The sequence below is a fragment of the Plasmodium gaboni genome, chromosome 12, assembly GCF_001602025.1.
Source record: "Plasmodium gaboni strain SY75 chromosome 12, whole genome shotgun sequence".
Lineage (NCBI taxonomy): Eukaryota > Apicomplexa > Aconoidasida > Haemosporida > Plasmodiidae > Plasmodium > Plasmodium gaboni.
In genome coordinates, this window is record NC_031492.1 from 504,408 (window position 1) to 524,407 (window position 20,000).

Sequence of the window (20,000 nt, forward strand, 5' to 3'; positions counted from 1 at the left end):
ATATGGTGTGTTTTATATATTTATTTGTTTTTTTTTATTTTTTTTAAGTTTGTGCAAGTGGTACATATATATAAATTTATAATATATATATATATATATATTTTTATTACATTGTATATATGTATATATATTTTTTGTAAGAAAATATAAGATTTATATATTATTATTTATATTATATATATATATATATATATATATGTTATAATAGTGTTAAAAAATGGATATGGAAATTAAAGAATTCGATAAGTTATCTGGTTTTCGTATACAATGTACCAAGGATTTACTTTTGAAGGGAAGTTTAAGTGCTATAGTTGGAATGATACTTGGGATAATGTGTTCGTTGATTGTAAACTGTACACTTGTTGAGGTTTCTTTATCAAGATTTTTTTCTATGGTATACATAAAGAAAATAAATGAACATATGAATATTATATATGTAATATTTTTAATAAAATATATATTTTTCCTTTATTATTTTATTTTATTTTTTTTTTTTTATAGTACTTTGGTATATTATTTATTGTAGTTGGTATGATAATTTTTTGGAGATTAAATGCCAATGTGACTGATGAAGCAGAAGGTCGTAAAAATCAACTTATGATTTTATCAGGATTGGTAAGAATAAAATATAAACATATAAATATATAAATAAATAAATATATATATATATATATATATATATATGTATATATTTTACTATGTAATTACTCTAAAAATATTTACCGAAATATACATATATTTATACATATATATATTTACATATTTCATATTTATACCTTATAGATAATTTTTTCTGGTATTCTTTGCTTTTTTTTTGATCGCTCTTGGCTTTTTTCCTTATCACCCTTGACAAAAGTTCCCATATATTGTATCTTGGGAATTAGTATATCTTTTGCCTTAACATTTAGTTTAATCGATTTGATAAATTACTTAATAGGTTTTATTCAGGGGTCCATAACCAGACCTTTGATTGAGTCAGTTGCCCAAGTAATATTATAAGATAATATATAATAATATAACATTATATACTAATATCACATGATTTAATAATTAATAATATTATGAGATTAGATAATCATATACAATAATATATCATTTATAAATATATGTTATATTTTTCTTTTTAGGTATATATGATATTACTATTCACCATTACCATGGGTGGAATATTTGGTTTTATATTTGGATTGTTAGATGTAGAAGATGAATCGTCTCATCATATTCGTTTAGCTTTGATGAAGGCTGAAAATTGTTGTTTTCCTCTCGGAGCAGTTTTAGGAGGAATAGTAAGTCATGAAATGGGACATATATATATTTAATAATTTATATGTATAAAATAAAGTAACTTCACATCATGACATATATATATATATATATATATATATATGTATATATTTATTTTATTTTATTTTATTTTATTTATTTAGGCCGGATTTGGTAATGAAGTTTTTAGACAACAAAGTGAAGCATACAAAATAGAAAATGTTACCGAATTTGACGATGAAGTGTGAACATGAATTTTTAAGTATACTTTTTTTTAATTTTTTTTGAATTAATTATATATTTAAAAATATATATATGAAAGTTTTAATATATATTATATATATATTTTTTTTTTTTTTTTTTTTTTTTTTTTTTTTTTTTTTTTTTTTTTTTTTTTTTTTTTTTTTTTTTTTTTTTTTTTTTTTTTTTTTTTTTTTTTTTTTTTTTTTTTTTTTTTTTTTTTTTTTTTTTAAAAAAAAAAAAAAAAAAAAAAAAAAAAAAAAAAAAAAAAAAAAAAAAAATTTTTTTTTTTTTTTTTTTTTTTTTTTTTTTTTTTAAAATTAAATATAAAAAAAAAAAAAAAAAAAAAAAAAAATACTGAACAGATAATATATATATATATATATAATATTTTGTATTTTTTTAATTTTTCCTTTATATTTTTTTTTTTAACTGATTTGTTTTCATATATACAGTTTATTAATATATAACATAAAATCAATCTTATTAATTCTTATAAAAAAAAAAAAAAAAAAAACATTGTATAAATCCTATTATAAATATAAAATTATATAAGATTATATTTTTATATATTACTTATAATTAATAAATATATGTTTTAGCCAATGTGCATTAATAACGAAATAAGGTTCCCCATATTTAAAAAAAAAAAAAAAAAATAATAATAATAAAATTAAAAAATGAAATAAAATAAAATAAAATAAGTATACACATTTATCATAAGTATAAATATATTATTTCTTTACTTTATCCTTTTAACATATAAATTGTATAATATGATATTTTTCTTTGTATTCTTATATACAATTATGTATAAAAATAAATATATATAAGAACAAATGCTTGCATGCAAATTATGCCAACCAATGAAAAAAAAAAAAAAAAAAAAATCATATAATATGATATAAAATAACAATACAAAAAAAATATTATACACATGAAATATAATACGAATAATATTTAAAAATATTCCATATATTATTTAATTTTAAAGAATATATATATTATATTAATCATTTAAATTATACATATATTACATTACTTTTACATAATGTTTTTAAAAAAACTGTGCAGTAGCAATATTTTCAGGAATTCAAGAAGATCCTTTTCGTTAGTGACAAAGAAGGCTTATAATTTCACAGCTCAAGGATTAAATAAAAATAATGAAATCATAAATGTTGATCTTTCCTCTTTTATAGGTCAGAAATACTGTTGTTTGTTATTCTATCCATTAAACTATACCTTCGTATGTCCAACAGAAATAATTGAATTTAATAAACATATTAAAGATTTTGAAAATAAAAATGTAGAGTTATTAGGTATATCTGTAGATTCTGTATATAGTCATTTAGCATGGAAAAATATGCCTATTGAAAAAGGAGGAATAGGAAATGTTGAATTTACTTTAGTATCAGATATAAATAAAGAGATTTCTAAAAATTATAATGTACTTTATGATAATGCTTTTGCTTTAAGAGGATTATTTATTATAGATAAAAATGGATGTGTAAGACATCAAACCGTTAATGATTTACCAATAGGAAGAAATGTACAGGAGGTTTTAAGAACTATAGATTCAATTATTCATGTAGATACAAGTGGAGAAGTTTGTCCAATAAACTGGAAAAAGGGACAAAAAGCTTTCAAACCAACTACTGAATCGTTAATAGATTATATGAATAATGTAAATAAAAATGTATAACAGTCGAAAATATATAAGTATACAATGGTATATACATATTATATATATATATATATATATATATGTTATAATATAAATGTATACAATTTTATAAATATAAAACATATAAAAAAAATTTATAATATATCTTATTTATATTACTATTTATTATTTCATTTTTTTTATTTTAACATGAAAAAATACTTAAACTTAAAATATTCTCTATAACGCTTCATACATACATATATATATATATATTATTTCTATGTGGACTAGGTTCTATATAAATTCTTATCCTTTTTTTTTTTTTTTCATACCACACAAAATATATTTTTTTATATATCCATTCGCAATTATACAAAAATTAAAATATTAATATATATTACGTTATTATTTTTTTTATATTTATTTTATTGTGTGCGGAAAAAAGAAAATAATTATAAGTATTTAATTTAAATACGTATATAAATTCAATATATTTTACGGTAAAAACTGTATATTAAAAATATATATATATATATATATATATATATATTATAAATAAAAAAACGTAAAAAAAGTTTATTTTGTTTTTTATAAATTTTTATATTAAATATATATTTATTCATCATAAATATTAAGCACAAAATGTTATATATTATATATAGTTATTTGCACTAAGGTCAAAAAAAATATATATATATATATATATATATATATATATATATGTAATATATATATTTTTATATAATAACAATATAGGGAGAAGAAAAAAAGGAAAAGAATTGGAACATTTACGGAAATAAAAAATATGAAAAAAAAAAAAAAAAAAAAAAAAAATTATGTTTCAAATTTATATTGAATAAATAAAATAAAACATTATATATATATATATATATACATATATTTTATTTTTTATATGTTATATATTTATGTAGAAGCTCTTATAATAAATGTAGAAATTACAGTTGACTTTTCTTACAAAAAATATTTCCATATATTTTTATTTAAAAACTTTTTTTTTTATATAATGATATGATATTAAAAATTTTCAACACGTCATAATAAATAAATAATATAAATAATATATATAATATATTTATTTATTTATATTTGTGATTTTTTTTTTTTTTTTTTTTTTTTGAACAATTATATGTAATATAATCATATGCACATACTTTTATGTAATTCCTTCATTTATTATAACTATTCAACTTATATATAATAATGTAAAAAAAAAAAAAAAAAAAATATGTCTGTAAACATAAGCAACAGTAGTAAGAATACATTCATTTCGGATGAAAATAATATGACATATGAAGATGATTATAACGAGACAGATAATAATAAAGATGAGAATGACGAGAGGAACACATTAATACAGGTACTACATAGTTATGAAGACTTTCAAAATAAAAATATGAATTATGGAAAAGTAAATCCATATAAAAAAAAAGAAACACAATTAAGTAAAATAAAAAAAAATCTTGTACGCTTATTATCAAGTAGTGATATAACAATTAATGAATCTAATAGTGAGCAAGGAAAAAATAATAAAAATAAAAAAATGGAAAATATAACTTTTTTAACAAGTAGAGCAGCTATGTGGTATCAAGTTGAAAAAAATGACGATCCAGATTATGACTTAAAATTAGAAAGTTCTAAAAAGAAAAACCTTGTATATATAACAATGAATTATATAAATTTATTTATGAATGATTTATTAAATGATAAAAGAGGTATGACATATATAGCAACTTTTATGATTGTATTATCAATAATTATAACATGTATATCAGGGTTTATTACACTATTTAATAATAATATAAACCATTACAATAGCATTAATAATAATAATAATAATAATAGTAATAGTAACAATTTTAATAAAAATAATAATCCATTTTTTAATAATAATGAACAATATTTAGAAAATACTTATAAAAAAAATAACTGGAATTTAAATGTCTCTAAAAATAATTATGATGATATTAATCAATACATGAATTATAATTCTTTGAAAATAAAAAGAGAAAATGATCAAGAAAATTACAAAAAATATAATGACAAAATTTTTGAAATATTAGAACAACTGAAAAAAGAAATTAATGAAAATAAAAATATAAAAAATACACAGAATATACAAAATGTAAATAAAAAAGATGATAAAATAAATGTTTATGAAATTCGTTTAAATATAGAAAAGAAAATAAATGAATTAGAAAATAAAATCATTAATAATAATAAAAATAGTGATTCATTTAAAACGAATTTAATTAAAGAATTTGAAAACTTTAAAAATATCTTTCATGATAATTATGACAAGTTTCAAACAGAATTTAAAGATTATTCAAATATTGTTAATCATATAAAAAGTGTTATAAATAATAAAGACACTTTTTTAAATGATATTCAAAAGACAGTTACACAAAATCAAGTAGATATAAAAAATAATTTGACAAGTCATATTGAAAATGATAAAAAAGAATTATTACAAAAAATAAATGAACTACAATCACAAATTAAAGTTATGGAATGGAATTTCTTGAAACAAGAAAATTTATATAAAGCAATGAAAGAAAATATATTAAAATTTATAGGTCAAAACAAATTAAATAGCATTCATAATAATAATAATATATATGATGGTGATGATGATGATAATAATGATAATGATAATGAATGGTTTGGAGATAATAGAAATATTTTAATGGGACCACCTGCAAATATGAATAAGAAACAAAAACAAGAAAATGAAAACAACAAAAATAATAAGAATTATTCTAATTATACATTTAACGATAAATATAAAACTAATAATTTTACTGAAGATATTCATTCAAATGAAATAGAATCATTATACACACAAAATGATTTTAAAGAACTTTTAAATGTAATTAATGATATTAAAGAAGAAATTAATATGTTACAAGAAAAAAATATAAATTCAAAAGGTTATTTAGATGATACATTTTTACAAATGGAAGAGAGAATTTTAAAAAATGCTGAATATAAAATTAAATATTATTTAGAGATATATAAAAAAGATATATTAAATGAAATTACTGAATCGAAAGTAATATATAATGAAGAAAAATTTAAAAGTTTAACTTTAAAGCATGAAAGGTTACAAGCAGATTTGTTAAAAAATATTAATAACCAAATAAAAATGCAATCAAAATTAATTAAGGATGATATAAGTAAATCAATACATTTTATGATAGAACAAAAAAAAGGGAAAAATCATAATAATAATATAAATAATAATACAAATTATATATCTAATAATAATAATAATAATAATAAAATAAAATATTCTGATCATTTAGAAATTATACAAAAAAAAGTAGATGAATTATATAATGAATTCATATTAGATTATAACGAAATTGATTGGGCACTTGAATCTTTAGGTGCAAAAATTGTATATAAAATGACAAGTTCACCATTAAATAGAAATGATTTTATAGAAAAATTTCTAAATCAAATTGCTTCATTTTTACCATCAGAAGAAATATATGGAATGATAAAGCCTATGGGAAAAGACCCAGCTATTGTATTAAAACCAACCAATTTTCCAGGTGACTGTTTTTCATTTAAAGGTAATAATGGAAAAATAACAATTCATTTACCAGCTACAATTGATATTACATCTATATCTATTCAACATGTACATGAAAATATTAGTAATAATTCAAATGCCACTCCAAAATATTTCTCTGTATATGGTATGGTTGATTTAAATTGGCCTGAACAATTTGAAGAAAATGATATTAATTATGATGATTTTAAAAATAGCTCTTTATATTCATGCTTACATTCTACATATGGAAATGTGCAACCCAATGAAATTTTACAAAGATGGTTAAAGGACAATAAACAGCCAAATCTAATACATATTGGTGATTTCTATTTTGATAGAAAAAAAAGAATAACAACATATCCCACCAAGTCATGTTTCCCAATGAAAAGGTAACAAATATTAATATATTATAATATTATAATATTATAATATTATGATTTATGCATTTTTTTTTTGGAAATAGTATATATTTTAAGTTCAACATGAATAATATATATATATATATATATATGTGATTGTATAAATACAATTATGTACTTTCCAATTTTATAAAAATATGTTTATTATTTCTTTTAATATGTTATTTTTTTTATATGTTTATTTTTATTATTTTATTATTTTATTATTTTTTTTTTTTTGATAGGATAATTTTCGAATTTACCGAAAATTATGGTGCTTCCTACACATGTGTTTACAGATTAAAAGTTCACGGGAAAAGATGTATAAGGAAATTTAAATAATTTTTATTCAAAAAAAAAAAAAAAAAAAAAATCAGATTGTTCTTCAAATATTATATGTTACCAACAAAAATGTATAGTCAAACAAGATGGATTATTTAAATTAACATTTACTTTATATATTTTTTTTTATATTAAAAATATTTGTTACATTTGCAAGTTTATATAACTTTTTATTTGAAAAAGAATTATATATATATAATATATATATGTGTGTATATATCTTCTTTATTTTTTTTTTTTAGTGTAATTCATTTTTTTATTATATAATTACATGTCCAATCATATTAATATGATGTTAATATTTTTTTTTTTTTTTTTTTGTTGTTTTTGAAAATTTATATATAAATATATATTCTTATGAGTTTTGTTTAATATTATGATTTATGTATAAAAAAAAAAAAAAAAAGAAAAATTTTTAAACGTATTTTTTTTTTTTTTTTTTAAAAAATATGATTATTCTATTATTACTCCATATTATTCATACGAATACATAATTATTTTTTTTATTTATTCTATCTTGATTTGTTATTCTATAAATAATAAATAAATATATATATATATATATTTTTATATGTGTAATATTTTTTTTTTTCCTCCTCTTAATTAGAGAAAAAAATAATATGTACAACATTGATATAATTTCAAAAAATAAAAAAAAAATTAATAACCATATAAATCATATAAATCATTTAAATAAATTAATATATATATATATATATATATATATATGTTTAATAATTTCTTAATATCCAAATTGCATATTTTATGTTAAAAATTCTGATCTCAAAAAGATTAACATATCAACATATAAACCTTTATTTTATATGATATAAAAAAAAAAATAAATTTTTTTTTTTTTTTTTGCACATTGTAAAAATGTATCTTTCTTATATATATAACAATAAGATATCAAATTTATAAGTTAATTATACTTGTAAGTGGATATATATATTGAAATATATTCCTCTTGTTTGTATTTTTTTTTTTTTTTTTTTTTTTTCAATTAGGTCCATTTATGTATAATACACAAAAAACATATAAATATTTCTCATGCTTTATAAAAGTTTTAAAGCTAGTACAATAATCGGTAAAAAATGTTTTAACTGGTGGAACAATTTGCCCATAACGTGGAAAGTGGGTATTTCTTGTTCGGTACTTTTTCCACCTTTATGGAATTATAATGAAAGAAGAAAAGCAAAAGAAAAACAAGTATTTTACAATAAATCTATTAGAGATTATGTATTTTTTGATATTGCAATAGAAAATAAATATGTTGGTAGGGTCTTGATCGGATTATATTCTGATCAAGTACCATTATCAGCTGAGAATTTTATACAGCTAGCTGAAGGATATCAAATAAAAGATAAATATATAGGATATCGTAATACATCAATACATAAAATATACCCTGGTATTGGTTTAGTAGGAGGAAATGTTTTAAATGATAAAGAAGGTTTAAGTATATATGGGAAAAAGTTTCCTGATGAAAATTTTGATATGGAATTTGTTCAAGATGGTGACGTTGCATTATTTAATGAAGGACCTCATAGTAATTCTTCACAATTTATTATTACATTTTCTCCCATGCCTATATTACATAAACATAATGTTGTCATTGGTACTGTTTTGAAAGGTATGAATATAATTCGTATGATTGAAAATGTAGGAACAAAATTAGGACATCCTATGTATAATGTTAGAATAGTTAATTGTGGTTTATATAAAGGCTTAGAAAAGGATGGACCTCCATTCTTCCATTTTACTGAAATTATTGAAAAAAATAAGGAACATTTAATATCCAAAAAAGAATTTGAAAACTTATCCAAGGAGCAGAGACAATCTCTCTTGAACGATACAAATAAGGTCCAAAAGAATAAAAAACAAAATTTATAAGATGCAAAAATACGCAATTGAGAAATTGAATAAACAATAATATAAAAATAAATAAATAAATAAATAAATATATATATATATATATATATATGTTTACTAAACATACATTTTAGTATTATTTTATATTAATTTTTTTTTTTTTTTTTTTTTTTGTAAAATAGCTGTTTTATTATTATTTTATTTTTTATTTTTTTTGGAAAATAGCTGTTTAATTAATATTTTATTTTATTTTTTTGGAAAATAGCTATTTTGTTACTATTTGAAATTTCCTTTATTTTTTTAAATTTGCAACTAATCATTCTCTAATTTTAAAATTATAAAATATATTGGTTTCATTTTTTTTTTTTTTTTCCATAAAATAGTATCACTTATTCATGGTGTCTAACTATTTTATTATATATATATATATATATATATATATACATATATATTTATTTATTTGTGTTATTCAAAAGTATAATATATTTTATAAAGTATATAATATATTTATATGTGAAAATATAAACAATTCATTTGATTTGCCAATATTTCAGGAGTTCATAATATTTTACAGTTTAAAAAAAAAAAAATTAAAAAGATCATTATTAATGATATTAACAAAAATGTAATAAGATGATTAAAAAGGTTTAATTCAATTTATTCAAAAATGAATAAACATATAAATATATACATATATAAATATATACATATATATATCAATATGTAAGGTATAAAATAAATCATCATATTTTTCTTTTAAAAGAATATTAATATATTAAAAACAATAATTTTTCTTTTTATTCATCTTTTATGATACCAATTATATCATCATCTCTGTAAACAAAAAATTCTTCTCCATCAATTTTTAAAGAGGAACCACCATATTCAGGTAAAACAACAACATCTCCTTCTTTTACACTTGGTGATATTTTTGTACCATTACTAGTTACTCTTCCAGGACCAACAGCTAATACCTACATAAATATAAAAAAAAAAAAAAAAAATAATAGAGATACACACAGGTGTATATAAATTTATAATTATAAATATAAAAAATTTTAAAACAACTTTTTATTATATATATTATTACCTTTCCTGTGTATGATGGTTCAGTTGCGCTTTCTGGTAAAAATAGTCCAGACTTTGTAGTAGTTTTTGGTACTATTTTACTTATTAAAATTCTATCCATCAATGGAATAAATTTTCTAGTTATAGTAGAACTCTAAAAAAAAAAAAAAAAATACATATATATTTATATATATTTAATATTATATGTATTATAAATATATATTATACCACTATAATATATATATATATATATATATATATATATATAAACATTTACATAATTATTATTATGAAATATAGAAACTTTTTTGCAGGCCCACATATATAGTATTTACATATAATATTTGTATAAAAAATAAAAAAGTTACCATTTTTTCAATTGGAAATTATTTTACAATGAAGAGTAAAAATAAGAAATAATTATATCTACAAATTTTATGAATTATTTTTTTAATTAAAATTACTTTTTTTAAATATTTAAATGCAAAAATAAAATAATATATTTAATATTATAATATTCTATATTTATAAATGTTGAGATTTTCAAATATTAATAAATTTAAATTAAAAAAGAAATATATATATTTCCACTAATATTAATGTAGAATAATTTGTTAAATAAAAATATATATTTATTATATATGTGTTGAAATAATTTTCTTTATTATATTTTTCATTTTACTACTATAAAAAAAAAAAGGAAAAATGATTATGTAGCCAAATAAAATGGAGATAGGCACATATATATATATATATATATATAAGATGTAGTAATAAGAACAAAAAAAAAAAAAAAAAAAATTAAATATTATATATTATATTATTATATTTATATTATCGATCTTGAATATTTAAAAATTTTCTGATTTTCATTTTATTTTGAATTCTTATATTTATATATATTTATACCTTTTATTAGTCATATATATATTTTATAAAAATAATATATATATATATATATATATCCCATATGTGGAGTTATGTTTGTTTATGTTGTTTTATTTTATATATATCATAAGAATTGAAGTTCATCATTCATATAATAAATTCTAAATATTTTGACAAAACATCAGAAAATGTGGAAAATAAAATAAAAAATTAAGTTTATAGGAAAATACAGTTACACCATAAAAAAAGATGAATGTACATATAATTAAAAAAAATCATATTGAAATAATAAAAATAACAAATCCTTTATCTTACTACCACATTGATATATATATATATATGTTCTATTAAATAAACATTAATTATTATTGAATAAGAATATATGATGAATATATTTTATTTTATACTAATTGCAATTATGTTATTATTCCTATGAACACACCTGTAATAATATAATCATGTATATAATTTTTTTTTTTTTATAAGTAAGAATATATTTAAATTTTACAATTGTAAAAAATAATGGATACGTTCATTTTCATTTATCATATGGACAAAATGGTATACATATAAATATGTATTTTTTTTTTATATTATATTATTTTTTATATTTTTTTTGTATGTTTATATTACTTTCCTCAAAAAATTGGTTTTTTATATATAATAAAAAAATAAAAGGAAAAAGGGAAAAAAAAAAAAAAAAAACATTAAAAAATTATAGAGTTTTCCCTTTTATGATTAAGATAATACAAAAAAATAAAAATGTGTATATATAAATATATATTTGATTCGTTAATTCTGAGATAAATGGATATATAATATAATCCAAAAAGGAAAACATAAATATAAATATATAAATATATATATATATGTATTATAAATTTACTCCTCCAAATATGCAACATCTGGTACCCACCAAGGTAAAAGAGTCATAAAAAACATGACAACTGACTGATAAATATATTTTTCTAATTTGGTTGGTTTTCTTCTAGTATTATTGTTTGTATTATTTTCTTTATCATTTTGTTTTGTTTCTGTTCCATTTTGTTCTTTTTTTGGCACAGTATTAGTTGTATTGTTTTCATTGGTGTTAGATAAATGTGCAGCCATTTCATCATCTGAGTTTATAAATTCACTAATACTATTATTTAAAATGTGATTAAATGTTGTTGAGCTATCATTTACATTATTATTTTTTCTTTTTCTTAAATTTGAGTTTATACCATTTTTTGCATTATGAAGTACATTTTCATCTGTATTATTAAAATATTCATTTGTATCTTTTTCAAGATATTCATTTTTTTCTTCCTCTTTATTATAACTATTATTAGGGTCATTTATAGTTTCATGTGTTTTGTTGTTAAGACAATTAAATTCATCATCGTCAGGAATTTTTTTTTTTGAACTGTCCAATTCAGATTCCGTTGCTTTTTCTGCTTTTTTCTTTTTAAATAGAAGGAATCTTTTTTTAACAATATCATTAACACTATTAATATTATCATTATTATTATTATTATTATTATCATTATTATTATTATTATCATTATTATCATTATATACATCAATATTATTATTATTATCATTACTTTTTTCATTTTCATTACTTGCATTTTCTATATTTTTCAAATTTTTTATATTGTTTGTTATATCATGTTGAACGTTTGGTTCATTTAATATTTCATCCAAAGGGGAATCCTGTTCCTGGTCACTACTTTTAATATTTAAAAATTCTAATAAATCTTTTTCATCATTTAATTTGTTATCTACACATATATCTTTATTATAATAATTCAAATTTTTATTTATATCATCTATATTATTTATATAATCTAAAATGTTCTGATTATCGATTTCATCAGATATTTTTTTTAAATCAACATATTCACCACTATCTGTTATTTTATCGTCACCTGTTATAAAACTATCATCAATATTATTTTGTTGATCACTTGTGATATCATTTGATATACCATTTTGTTCACCATTTTGTATATTAGCTTCTACAAATTGGTTGATATTTTCATTAAGGCTTATACTATTATTGAGATTCCTTGATTCGCTCATTCTTCTTAGTACTTGTTCTATTGAATCATTACTAGATACAAAATTTAAATTATTAATTATTAAATCAAAGAATCCTCTATTATATAATATGAACATTCCAGAGACAATAAAATACATCTTTATATTAACTTCAAATAAAAACAAAACAAAAAATATTTTAATTAATAAAAACATATGTGATCTTTCCATAAGTTCTAGAATATAATTATTAAAAATACTTCGTTGATTTCTTTGATTATTATTATTTGTTATATTATTATTAATTCCTTGTCCTACATTAGTACCAATATTATTATTATTATTATTATTATTAGTAGTAGTAGTAGTATGTTCATTTGTATTTCCTATATTATGCATAGCATCATCTTTCTTATCATTTTTCTTTTTTACTTCTTCTTGTATTAATTTATTAACACTATTCAAGAAATCGTGATTTTCATTTGATTTTACTAATGTATCAATAAAAGAATGTTGAGATTTCACATGATCATTTAACATATGCTCATTTTCAGAACCTTCATTTAATGAAGATATTATATTATTAAGAGAAATATTTTTTATTTCATTCTGGTAGGTAGCTATTTTATTACAGTATGTTAAAAGAAGTATTTTATAAATACGTGTTTGTTCATCTTTTGAGAACACTCTGTCTTTATTATCATTCATGTTGCTTACTCAAAATAAAAAATTAAAATTAAAAAAAATATAAAATGAAAATATGCACACAAGGGGGGAAATAAATAAATATATATATATATATATATATATATATATATATATATATATGTGAGTATATTAATTCATATATATGTCATATTATAACATACATATATTATATTCCCAATTTGTCATTAAAAAAATATATGTATTTAAATGTATGCATATATATATTCTTCATATTATTATTTTTCTAGTTCATATCTTACAAAGGAAATAATTTTACATTATAATTAAAAAAATAAAATATGCAAATATATTTCTATGTATATATAATTATATGTATAAATATTTATGTTCAAATATATTTACATGTAAATATATTATTATATATGTACAAAAAAATTATCAGTTGTTTATACATATATATATATATATATTCAAATGAAAGAAACAGGAATATGATACACTTGCAAAAATATATTATGATTCTCAATTATATCTTTTATAAATATAATTTGTATTGTTTTTATCTTTTTTGTGTAATAATTTTAAAAGGAAAAAAAAAAAAAAAAAAAAAAAAAAAAGAAAAAAAATATACATTAATACAATAATACAAATGTAAAATTATATATTTCGTAATATGTATTTTACAAATAAAAAAAATAAAATAAAATATATATGTATATAATAAATAAATAAAATGAGCATATAAAATATACTATATATATATATATATATATATATAATACGTGTAAAGATGGAAATAAAAAAAAAATAAAAATATATATATATAATATATATAATATTTTTTTTTTTTTTTTTGATCTTACTTCATCTCACATTTAAACATAATTCACAAAATTAATTAGTTTTCTTTTTAAAGTTTGAAAAATATTCATTTGCATATTTAAAAATATCATCCTTAAGAAAAAAAAAATATATATATATATAAATACATATGTATATATATTTTTATATGTAATATTTTACATTACAATCATTATAATGCTATATGTGATAACATTTTATTTTATAATACAACAAAAAAGTAACATACATACATACATATATACATAATATTGAAACTATTTGTTTTTCCTTTTTAATATAAGGAAAAATTATGTTCCCTTTTTTTTTCAAAAATTAAATGAATATATTATTATATTATATATATATATATATATATATATATATATATTTTTATATACCGGAGTATGCAATAATATTGAGGAAATAAAATCATTCAGCAAATCTTTAAGTTCTGGATGAGATTCCATATATTTAATATTTTCATTTTTTATATTTATCTGATATAACAATTTAATAAAAATATATTCCAAGATTACACCTTGTCAAATAATAAAAGCATCATTGAACATATACACACAAATAGTAATATATAAATATATATATATTATTTTTTTAAAATGTTACATACTGTCTCTTCATCAAGATTGTTTTTATCTATCAAATTAAAAGTGTCTTCCATTTTTGAAACATCTTTTTTAATATTTTCTTTTTTTGTAATATTTTTAAAAGAATTACAAAAAGGAAAGTAAAGTATTAAATAGGAGTATAAATGGAAAAATGAAAATAATAAATATATACATACGTATATAAAATATTTATATATATACTATTATATTTTTATTTAATATATGTCAATGTTGAGAATTATGTAAAATATGAAAAAAAAAAAAAAATAATAAATAAAATGTTCCTTCATAATTTATGATATATTATTTTAAGCTTAAAATAATCTGCGTCATATTTGAAATATATTTCATATTAAAAATGATACAATGTACATATTATATATTATGAAGACAAGAAAGATTATATACACATATAAATTATATATACATTAATAAATAATTATATATATATATATATATATATATATATATAATATTATATGTATTTATATTATATTATATTATATTATTTTTTTCTTTTAATAGTAATATGCAAAAATTTAAGTGCCTTAAGTCTTTAAGTGAGAAAAGTCTTTTCTCTTTGATATATATGGAATCCTTTAATTTTAATAATATTCATAAGAACATAGACAAACATTTTATTCATACATATACCAAAAGAAATAATATTATAAACTATATAGACATTATTTATAAACGTTATCTAAATACTATGGAAAAAAATAAGACAAACGATAATTACAAAAATTATGATAACTGTATACTCCAAACTGATAAAAAAAAAAAAAATGTTTTTTATGAACAATCATTAGAACATGCACAAAAAATATCTAATGATGAAATAAAAAAGGATAAGAAAGAAGAACAAATAAAAAATAATCCAATAAATAATATTTCAGAAGAATGTGGATATAAGTATGATAAGCATGAACCTACCATGTTTGGTGATTGGTCTCATAATTGCAGGGTTACAGATTTTTAATTTATAATATATAATATATATACATTTGCATATAATTATATTATATGTACTTTTTTTTTTTTTTTTTTTTTTTTTTTTTTTTTTTTTTTTTTTTTTTTTTTGTATCTATTAGTATATAACAATAATAAATAAATAAATATATAAATATATAAATATATATAAATATATATATATATATATATAAATAAATAAATATATATATATATATATATATATTTTTTATTGATCATCATTAAACCATTCGTATGATAACAATTTTTCAATACGATTAAGAATTAAATTACATTTGTCTTCAAATATTGTTCCTAATGATTTATCAAAATCTTTTATTTTTTTTTGAAGTTCATTTTCCATATAAGATATTTGTAAATCTGTATTTACATAATTATTATTCATAGTTAATTTCTTCATATAATTTATATTTTTATCTAATTGCCCTTTTGATTTATTAATTGAAGATACATTTAGGTTTCCAGAATTTTCAAGATCATATTCTTGTAAATTTTGTTGTGAATTATTATTATTATTTAATATATTTATATTATCTTCACGATGGATTGAAAAATCTAAGGAATCATTATTATGTTCTTCTTTATTTGTATAATAATTAAAATGATCCTTACTCATATTCCTATTATTATTATTATTACTACTATTTTTTGTTTCTTTTTTGTGGTATGTAAAATTATTTTCTTGTGTGAAATGAGAAATGTTTGATAAAGAACCACTTGAATTGTTATCTTTTAAAATCCCTTCATTTATTTTTTTTTCCTTATAATAATAATTATTATTAACATCATTATTATGATTCACATTATTGTCTTTATTAATATCATTTACATATTTCATATTTTTATTAGATAAATTTTCTAACATATCATATTTATACATTTCATCTTTTTTTATATTTTTCATATTTTTCTTAATACCTCTTTCAAATTCATATAATAAATTTGCTTGTCCAGATTCTATATGTTTCTCTTCTCGTTGTTCTTTCCTTTTCATATTTTCTTCCTCTTTATATACACATGTTTTATATTTTATATAATTAATATCTATTATACTTTTTGTTCTAGGTAAATTTTCACTTTTATTTAAATGGTGATTATTTTTTTCTATAATATAATCATATTTTATATGTTCCATATTTTTTGTTTTATATTTATTAAAAGGCAAAGAATTTTCATTATATGTTTTATGAGAGATATCGTTATTTTGTTCTGATATTTCTTCTGTGTATTTTCCTATGCCATTATTTAGTTCTTCATTTATATTTTGATTTGATTCTAATAAATAACTTAATTTTGAATTATCAACATTCTGAGATGTTAAAAAATGTTTTGAATTACAAAGTTGACTTTTTATTTGAGAATTTAATAAACTATTGCTTGATTCGGACAAATCATTTAATAGTAGTTCTATGTCACTATTTGTTGAATTTATTAAATTGTTATTTGCATGTGAAAAATTATTATTATGTATTATTTCATGTGAATCAGTTTTCTGGCTAGTTGAACTATTTGATAAATGGAAATTTTCCTTTTTGGAATCATCATCATCATCATTATTATTATTATTATTATTATTATATGATATAGAATTATCTAATACATTTTGTAAGGAATATTTCATGTTTGAATTTGTTATGTCATTTTGATGTTCTATAGTATATGTATCTACATTTTTTATTATCTTATCATTTGTATGTTCTAAATTATGTATTTCCATTGTATTATCATTAGTAATAATATTATTGATAGATGTTCTATTTATACTTTTATCATTTCTATAAGAAATATTTTGATTATTAACACTTTGATTTATTGACCAATTATTTGTATTACTATTTTTTGATTGATACATATTTTCAGATATGTTATTCATATACATTTTTGAATCTATTATACTATTTCTTTTATTTATAAAATCCTTTTTATTTTTTATGTTTTCGTTTTGATTTACTTGATTGATTGTTAAATCGTCTAAATGGTTAGTTTTCAGTTCATCGGGTTCTTCTAATTGTGAATTATGGATTCTCGAATTTTTTTTATTTTTTGATTGAATAAGAGAAGAATTATTATTTATATGAATATTTTTATTTGATATATCTATATTTAGCTGTGATTCATTTAAAACATTATTATGATATTCAGAATATATATTATTTTTTTTTGAATCCTTATAAAAATTAGATTTTTCATTTATGTTACTATTACTATAAGTTATGTTCCCTCTCGATTCATTAAACTGATATGTATTTAAATTATTACTTATGGATATATTATCTATTTGGTTTGTTTTGTTAGTATCGTTTATATTATTTACAGAAATTAAATAATTCGTGTTACTATGTCTTGAATTTATTAACTGTCCTATATTATTATGACATCTTTGTTTTTCATTTTCTTCTGTTTCATAAATATTTGAACTATTCAATATATGTGTTTTATTAATATGATGATTATTTTTTTTGAATTCGATACTGTCATTCAAATGATTCATTTGTTTTACATCTTCTTCTTTTTCTTTAACATATATATCTTTCTCACTAGACAAATTAGTATCCTTATATATTTTAGTATCATTTTTATTTATTATATGAATATCTTTATGACTATATTTTGTAGAAAATTTTAATGTACTCATATCACGATCATTTATAGAATTATATTTATTTTCAATAAAGTTGCTTTGATTATGTTTATTTTCATTTTTTTTAAGAGACGTTCTGCTATTATAATAATTATATATATCATTTGTTATATTATCATTTTTATTATCTTTGACTATATTGATTTTATCACTATGCTGTAAAGAATTGTCTACTGTATTTTTTGATTTAAAATTATTTTGAGTGTTTAATATTATATCATCATTGTTAGTAATATAAGATTTATTATTATTATTATTATGATGATGATGACTAGTTGTAAGGTTATGCTTGGATTCTTTTTTTTTAATACTATTCTCTATCTGATTATTTAATAAAGTTACTGAGGTTTCCTTCGAATGTATTATAGATGAATCACTTATATTTTTTGATATATGCTGATTTTTCATATGTTCATTATAATTCTCCATACCATAATCACTATTACAAGAATTATGCATATATTCTTTTATTTCGTCATTCATATTATTATTATTATTATTATTATCAATTTTTAATATTTTATCAGTGTTAGATTTATTAATTTCTATTTTATTTTCTGAATATGTTTTAACATTTTCTTTATAACTGTTATCTAAAAATGAATTTACACTTTCTTCTAGTTCCTTTCTACTATAATTTTTTCCTTCCTTTTCTAAATTTCTTTCTTCATGTTTCAACAGTCCTACATTTTTATCTTTAAATATATCATCATTTTTTATGTTATCATTTTTATTTTTTGTAATCATACTATTTTGTATGAATGCGTTCCTTTTATTAATGGAATCATTTTTTTTCTTCTTAAAAAAATTCATGTTGTCTTATAAAAAATTAAAAAAAAAAAAAAAAAAAATTAAATAAAAAAAAATATATATATATATATATGAACATTTT

General features: G+C 17.8%; 9 protein-coding genes across 9 annotated transcripts; 5 read left to right on the top strand and 4 right to left on the bottom strand.

Moving 5' to 3' along the window:
* Nucleotides 1–217: 217 nt before the first annotated feature.
* Nucleotides 218–1,511, top strand: PGSY75_1214900 (putative membrane protein; the record flags this gene model as incomplete). The annotated part of the gene is made up of 5 exons (XM_018786734.1): nucleotides 218–394; nucleotides 502–615; nucleotides 784–987; nucleotides 1,128–1,286; nucleotides 1,428–1,511. The coding sequence occupies 5 exons, from the start codon at nucleotides 218–220 to the stop codon at nucleotides 1,509–1,511; spliced, it is 738 nt and encodes a 245-aa protein (XP_018640599.1).
* Nucleotides 1,512–2,554: 1,043 nt separating this feature from the next.
* On the top strand, nucleotides 2,555–3,205 carry PGSY75_1215000 (thioredoxin peroxidase 2; the record flags this gene model as incomplete). Its single annotated transcript, XM_018786735.1, has 1 exon — nucleotides 2,555–3,205. One exon carries the CDS (start codon nucleotides 2,555–2,557, stop codon nucleotides 3,203–3,205), a length of 651 nt encoding a protein of 216 aa, XP_018640600.1.
* Nucleotides 3,206–4,415: 1,210 nt separating this feature from the next.
* On the top strand, nucleotides 4,416–7,486 carry PGSY75_1215100 (hypothetical protein; the record flags this gene model as incomplete). Its single annotated transcript, XM_018786736.1, has 2 exons — nucleotides 4,416–7,135; nucleotides 7,390–7,486. The coding sequence occupies 2 exons, from the start codon at nucleotides 4,416–4,418 to the stop codon at nucleotides 7,484–7,486; spliced, it is 2,817 nt and encodes a 938-aa protein (XP_018640601.1).
* A 1,050-nt stretch (nucleotides 7,487–8,536) lies between these two features.
* PGSY75_1215200 (peptidyl-prolyl cis-trans isomerase) lies at nucleotides 8,537–9,379 on the top strand (the record flags this gene model as incomplete). The annotated part of the gene is made up of 1 exon (XM_018786737.1): nucleotides 8,537–9,379. One exon carries the CDS (start codon nucleotides 8,537–8,539, stop codon nucleotides 9,377–9,379), a length of 843 nt encoding a protein of 280 aa, XP_018640602.1.
* A 776-nt stretch (nucleotides 9,380–10,155) lies between these two features.
* On the bottom strand, nucleotides 10,156–10,797 carry PGSY75_1215300 (10 kDa chaperonin; the record flags this gene model as incomplete). The annotated part of the gene is made up of 3 exons (XM_018786738.1): nucleotides 10,156–10,332; nucleotides 10,449–10,580; nucleotides 10,795–10,797. The coding sequence occupies 3 exons, from the start codon at nucleotides 10,795–10,797 to the stop codon at nucleotides 10,156–10,158; spliced, it is 312 nt and encodes a 103-aa protein (XP_018640603.1).
* Nucleotides 10,798–12,196: 1,399 nt separating this feature from the next.
* On the bottom strand, nucleotides 12,197–14,044 carry PGSY75_1215400 (hypothetical protein; the record flags this gene model as incomplete). Its single annotated transcript, XM_018786739.1, has 1 exon — nucleotides 12,197–14,044. One exon carries the CDS (start codon nucleotides 14,042–14,044, stop codon nucleotides 12,197–12,199), a length of 1,848 nt encoding a protein of 615 aa, XP_018640604.1.
* An 855-nt stretch (nucleotides 14,045–14,899) lies between these two features.
* On the bottom strand, nucleotides 14,900–15,527 carry PGSY75_1215500 (hypothetical protein; the record flags this gene model as incomplete). The annotated part of the gene is made up of 3 exons (XM_018786740.1): nucleotides 14,900–14,959; nucleotides 15,247–15,345; nucleotides 15,477–15,527. The coding sequence occupies 3 exons, from the start codon at nucleotides 15,525–15,527 to the stop codon at nucleotides 14,900–14,902; spliced, it is 210 nt and encodes a 69-aa protein (XP_018640605.1).
* A 476-nt stretch (nucleotides 15,528–16,003) lies between these two features.
* On the top strand, nucleotides 16,004–16,456 carry PGSY75_1215600 (hypothetical protein; the record flags this gene model as incomplete). Its single annotated transcript, XM_018786741.1, has 1 exon — nucleotides 16,004–16,456. One exon carries the CDS (start codon nucleotides 16,004–16,006, stop codon nucleotides 16,454–16,456), a length of 453 nt encoding a protein of 150 aa, XP_018640606.1.
* Nucleotides 16,457–16,675: 219 nt separating this feature from the next.
* Nucleotides 16,676–19,921, bottom strand: PGSY75_1215700 (hypothetical protein; the record flags this gene model as incomplete). Its single annotated transcript, XM_018786742.1, has 1 exon — nucleotides 16,676–19,921. The coding sequence occupies one exon, from the start codon at nucleotides 19,919–19,921 to the stop codon at nucleotides 16,676–16,678; it is 3,246 nt and encodes a 1,081-aa protein (XP_018640607.1).
* Nucleotides 19,922–20,000: the final 79 nt, after the last annotated feature.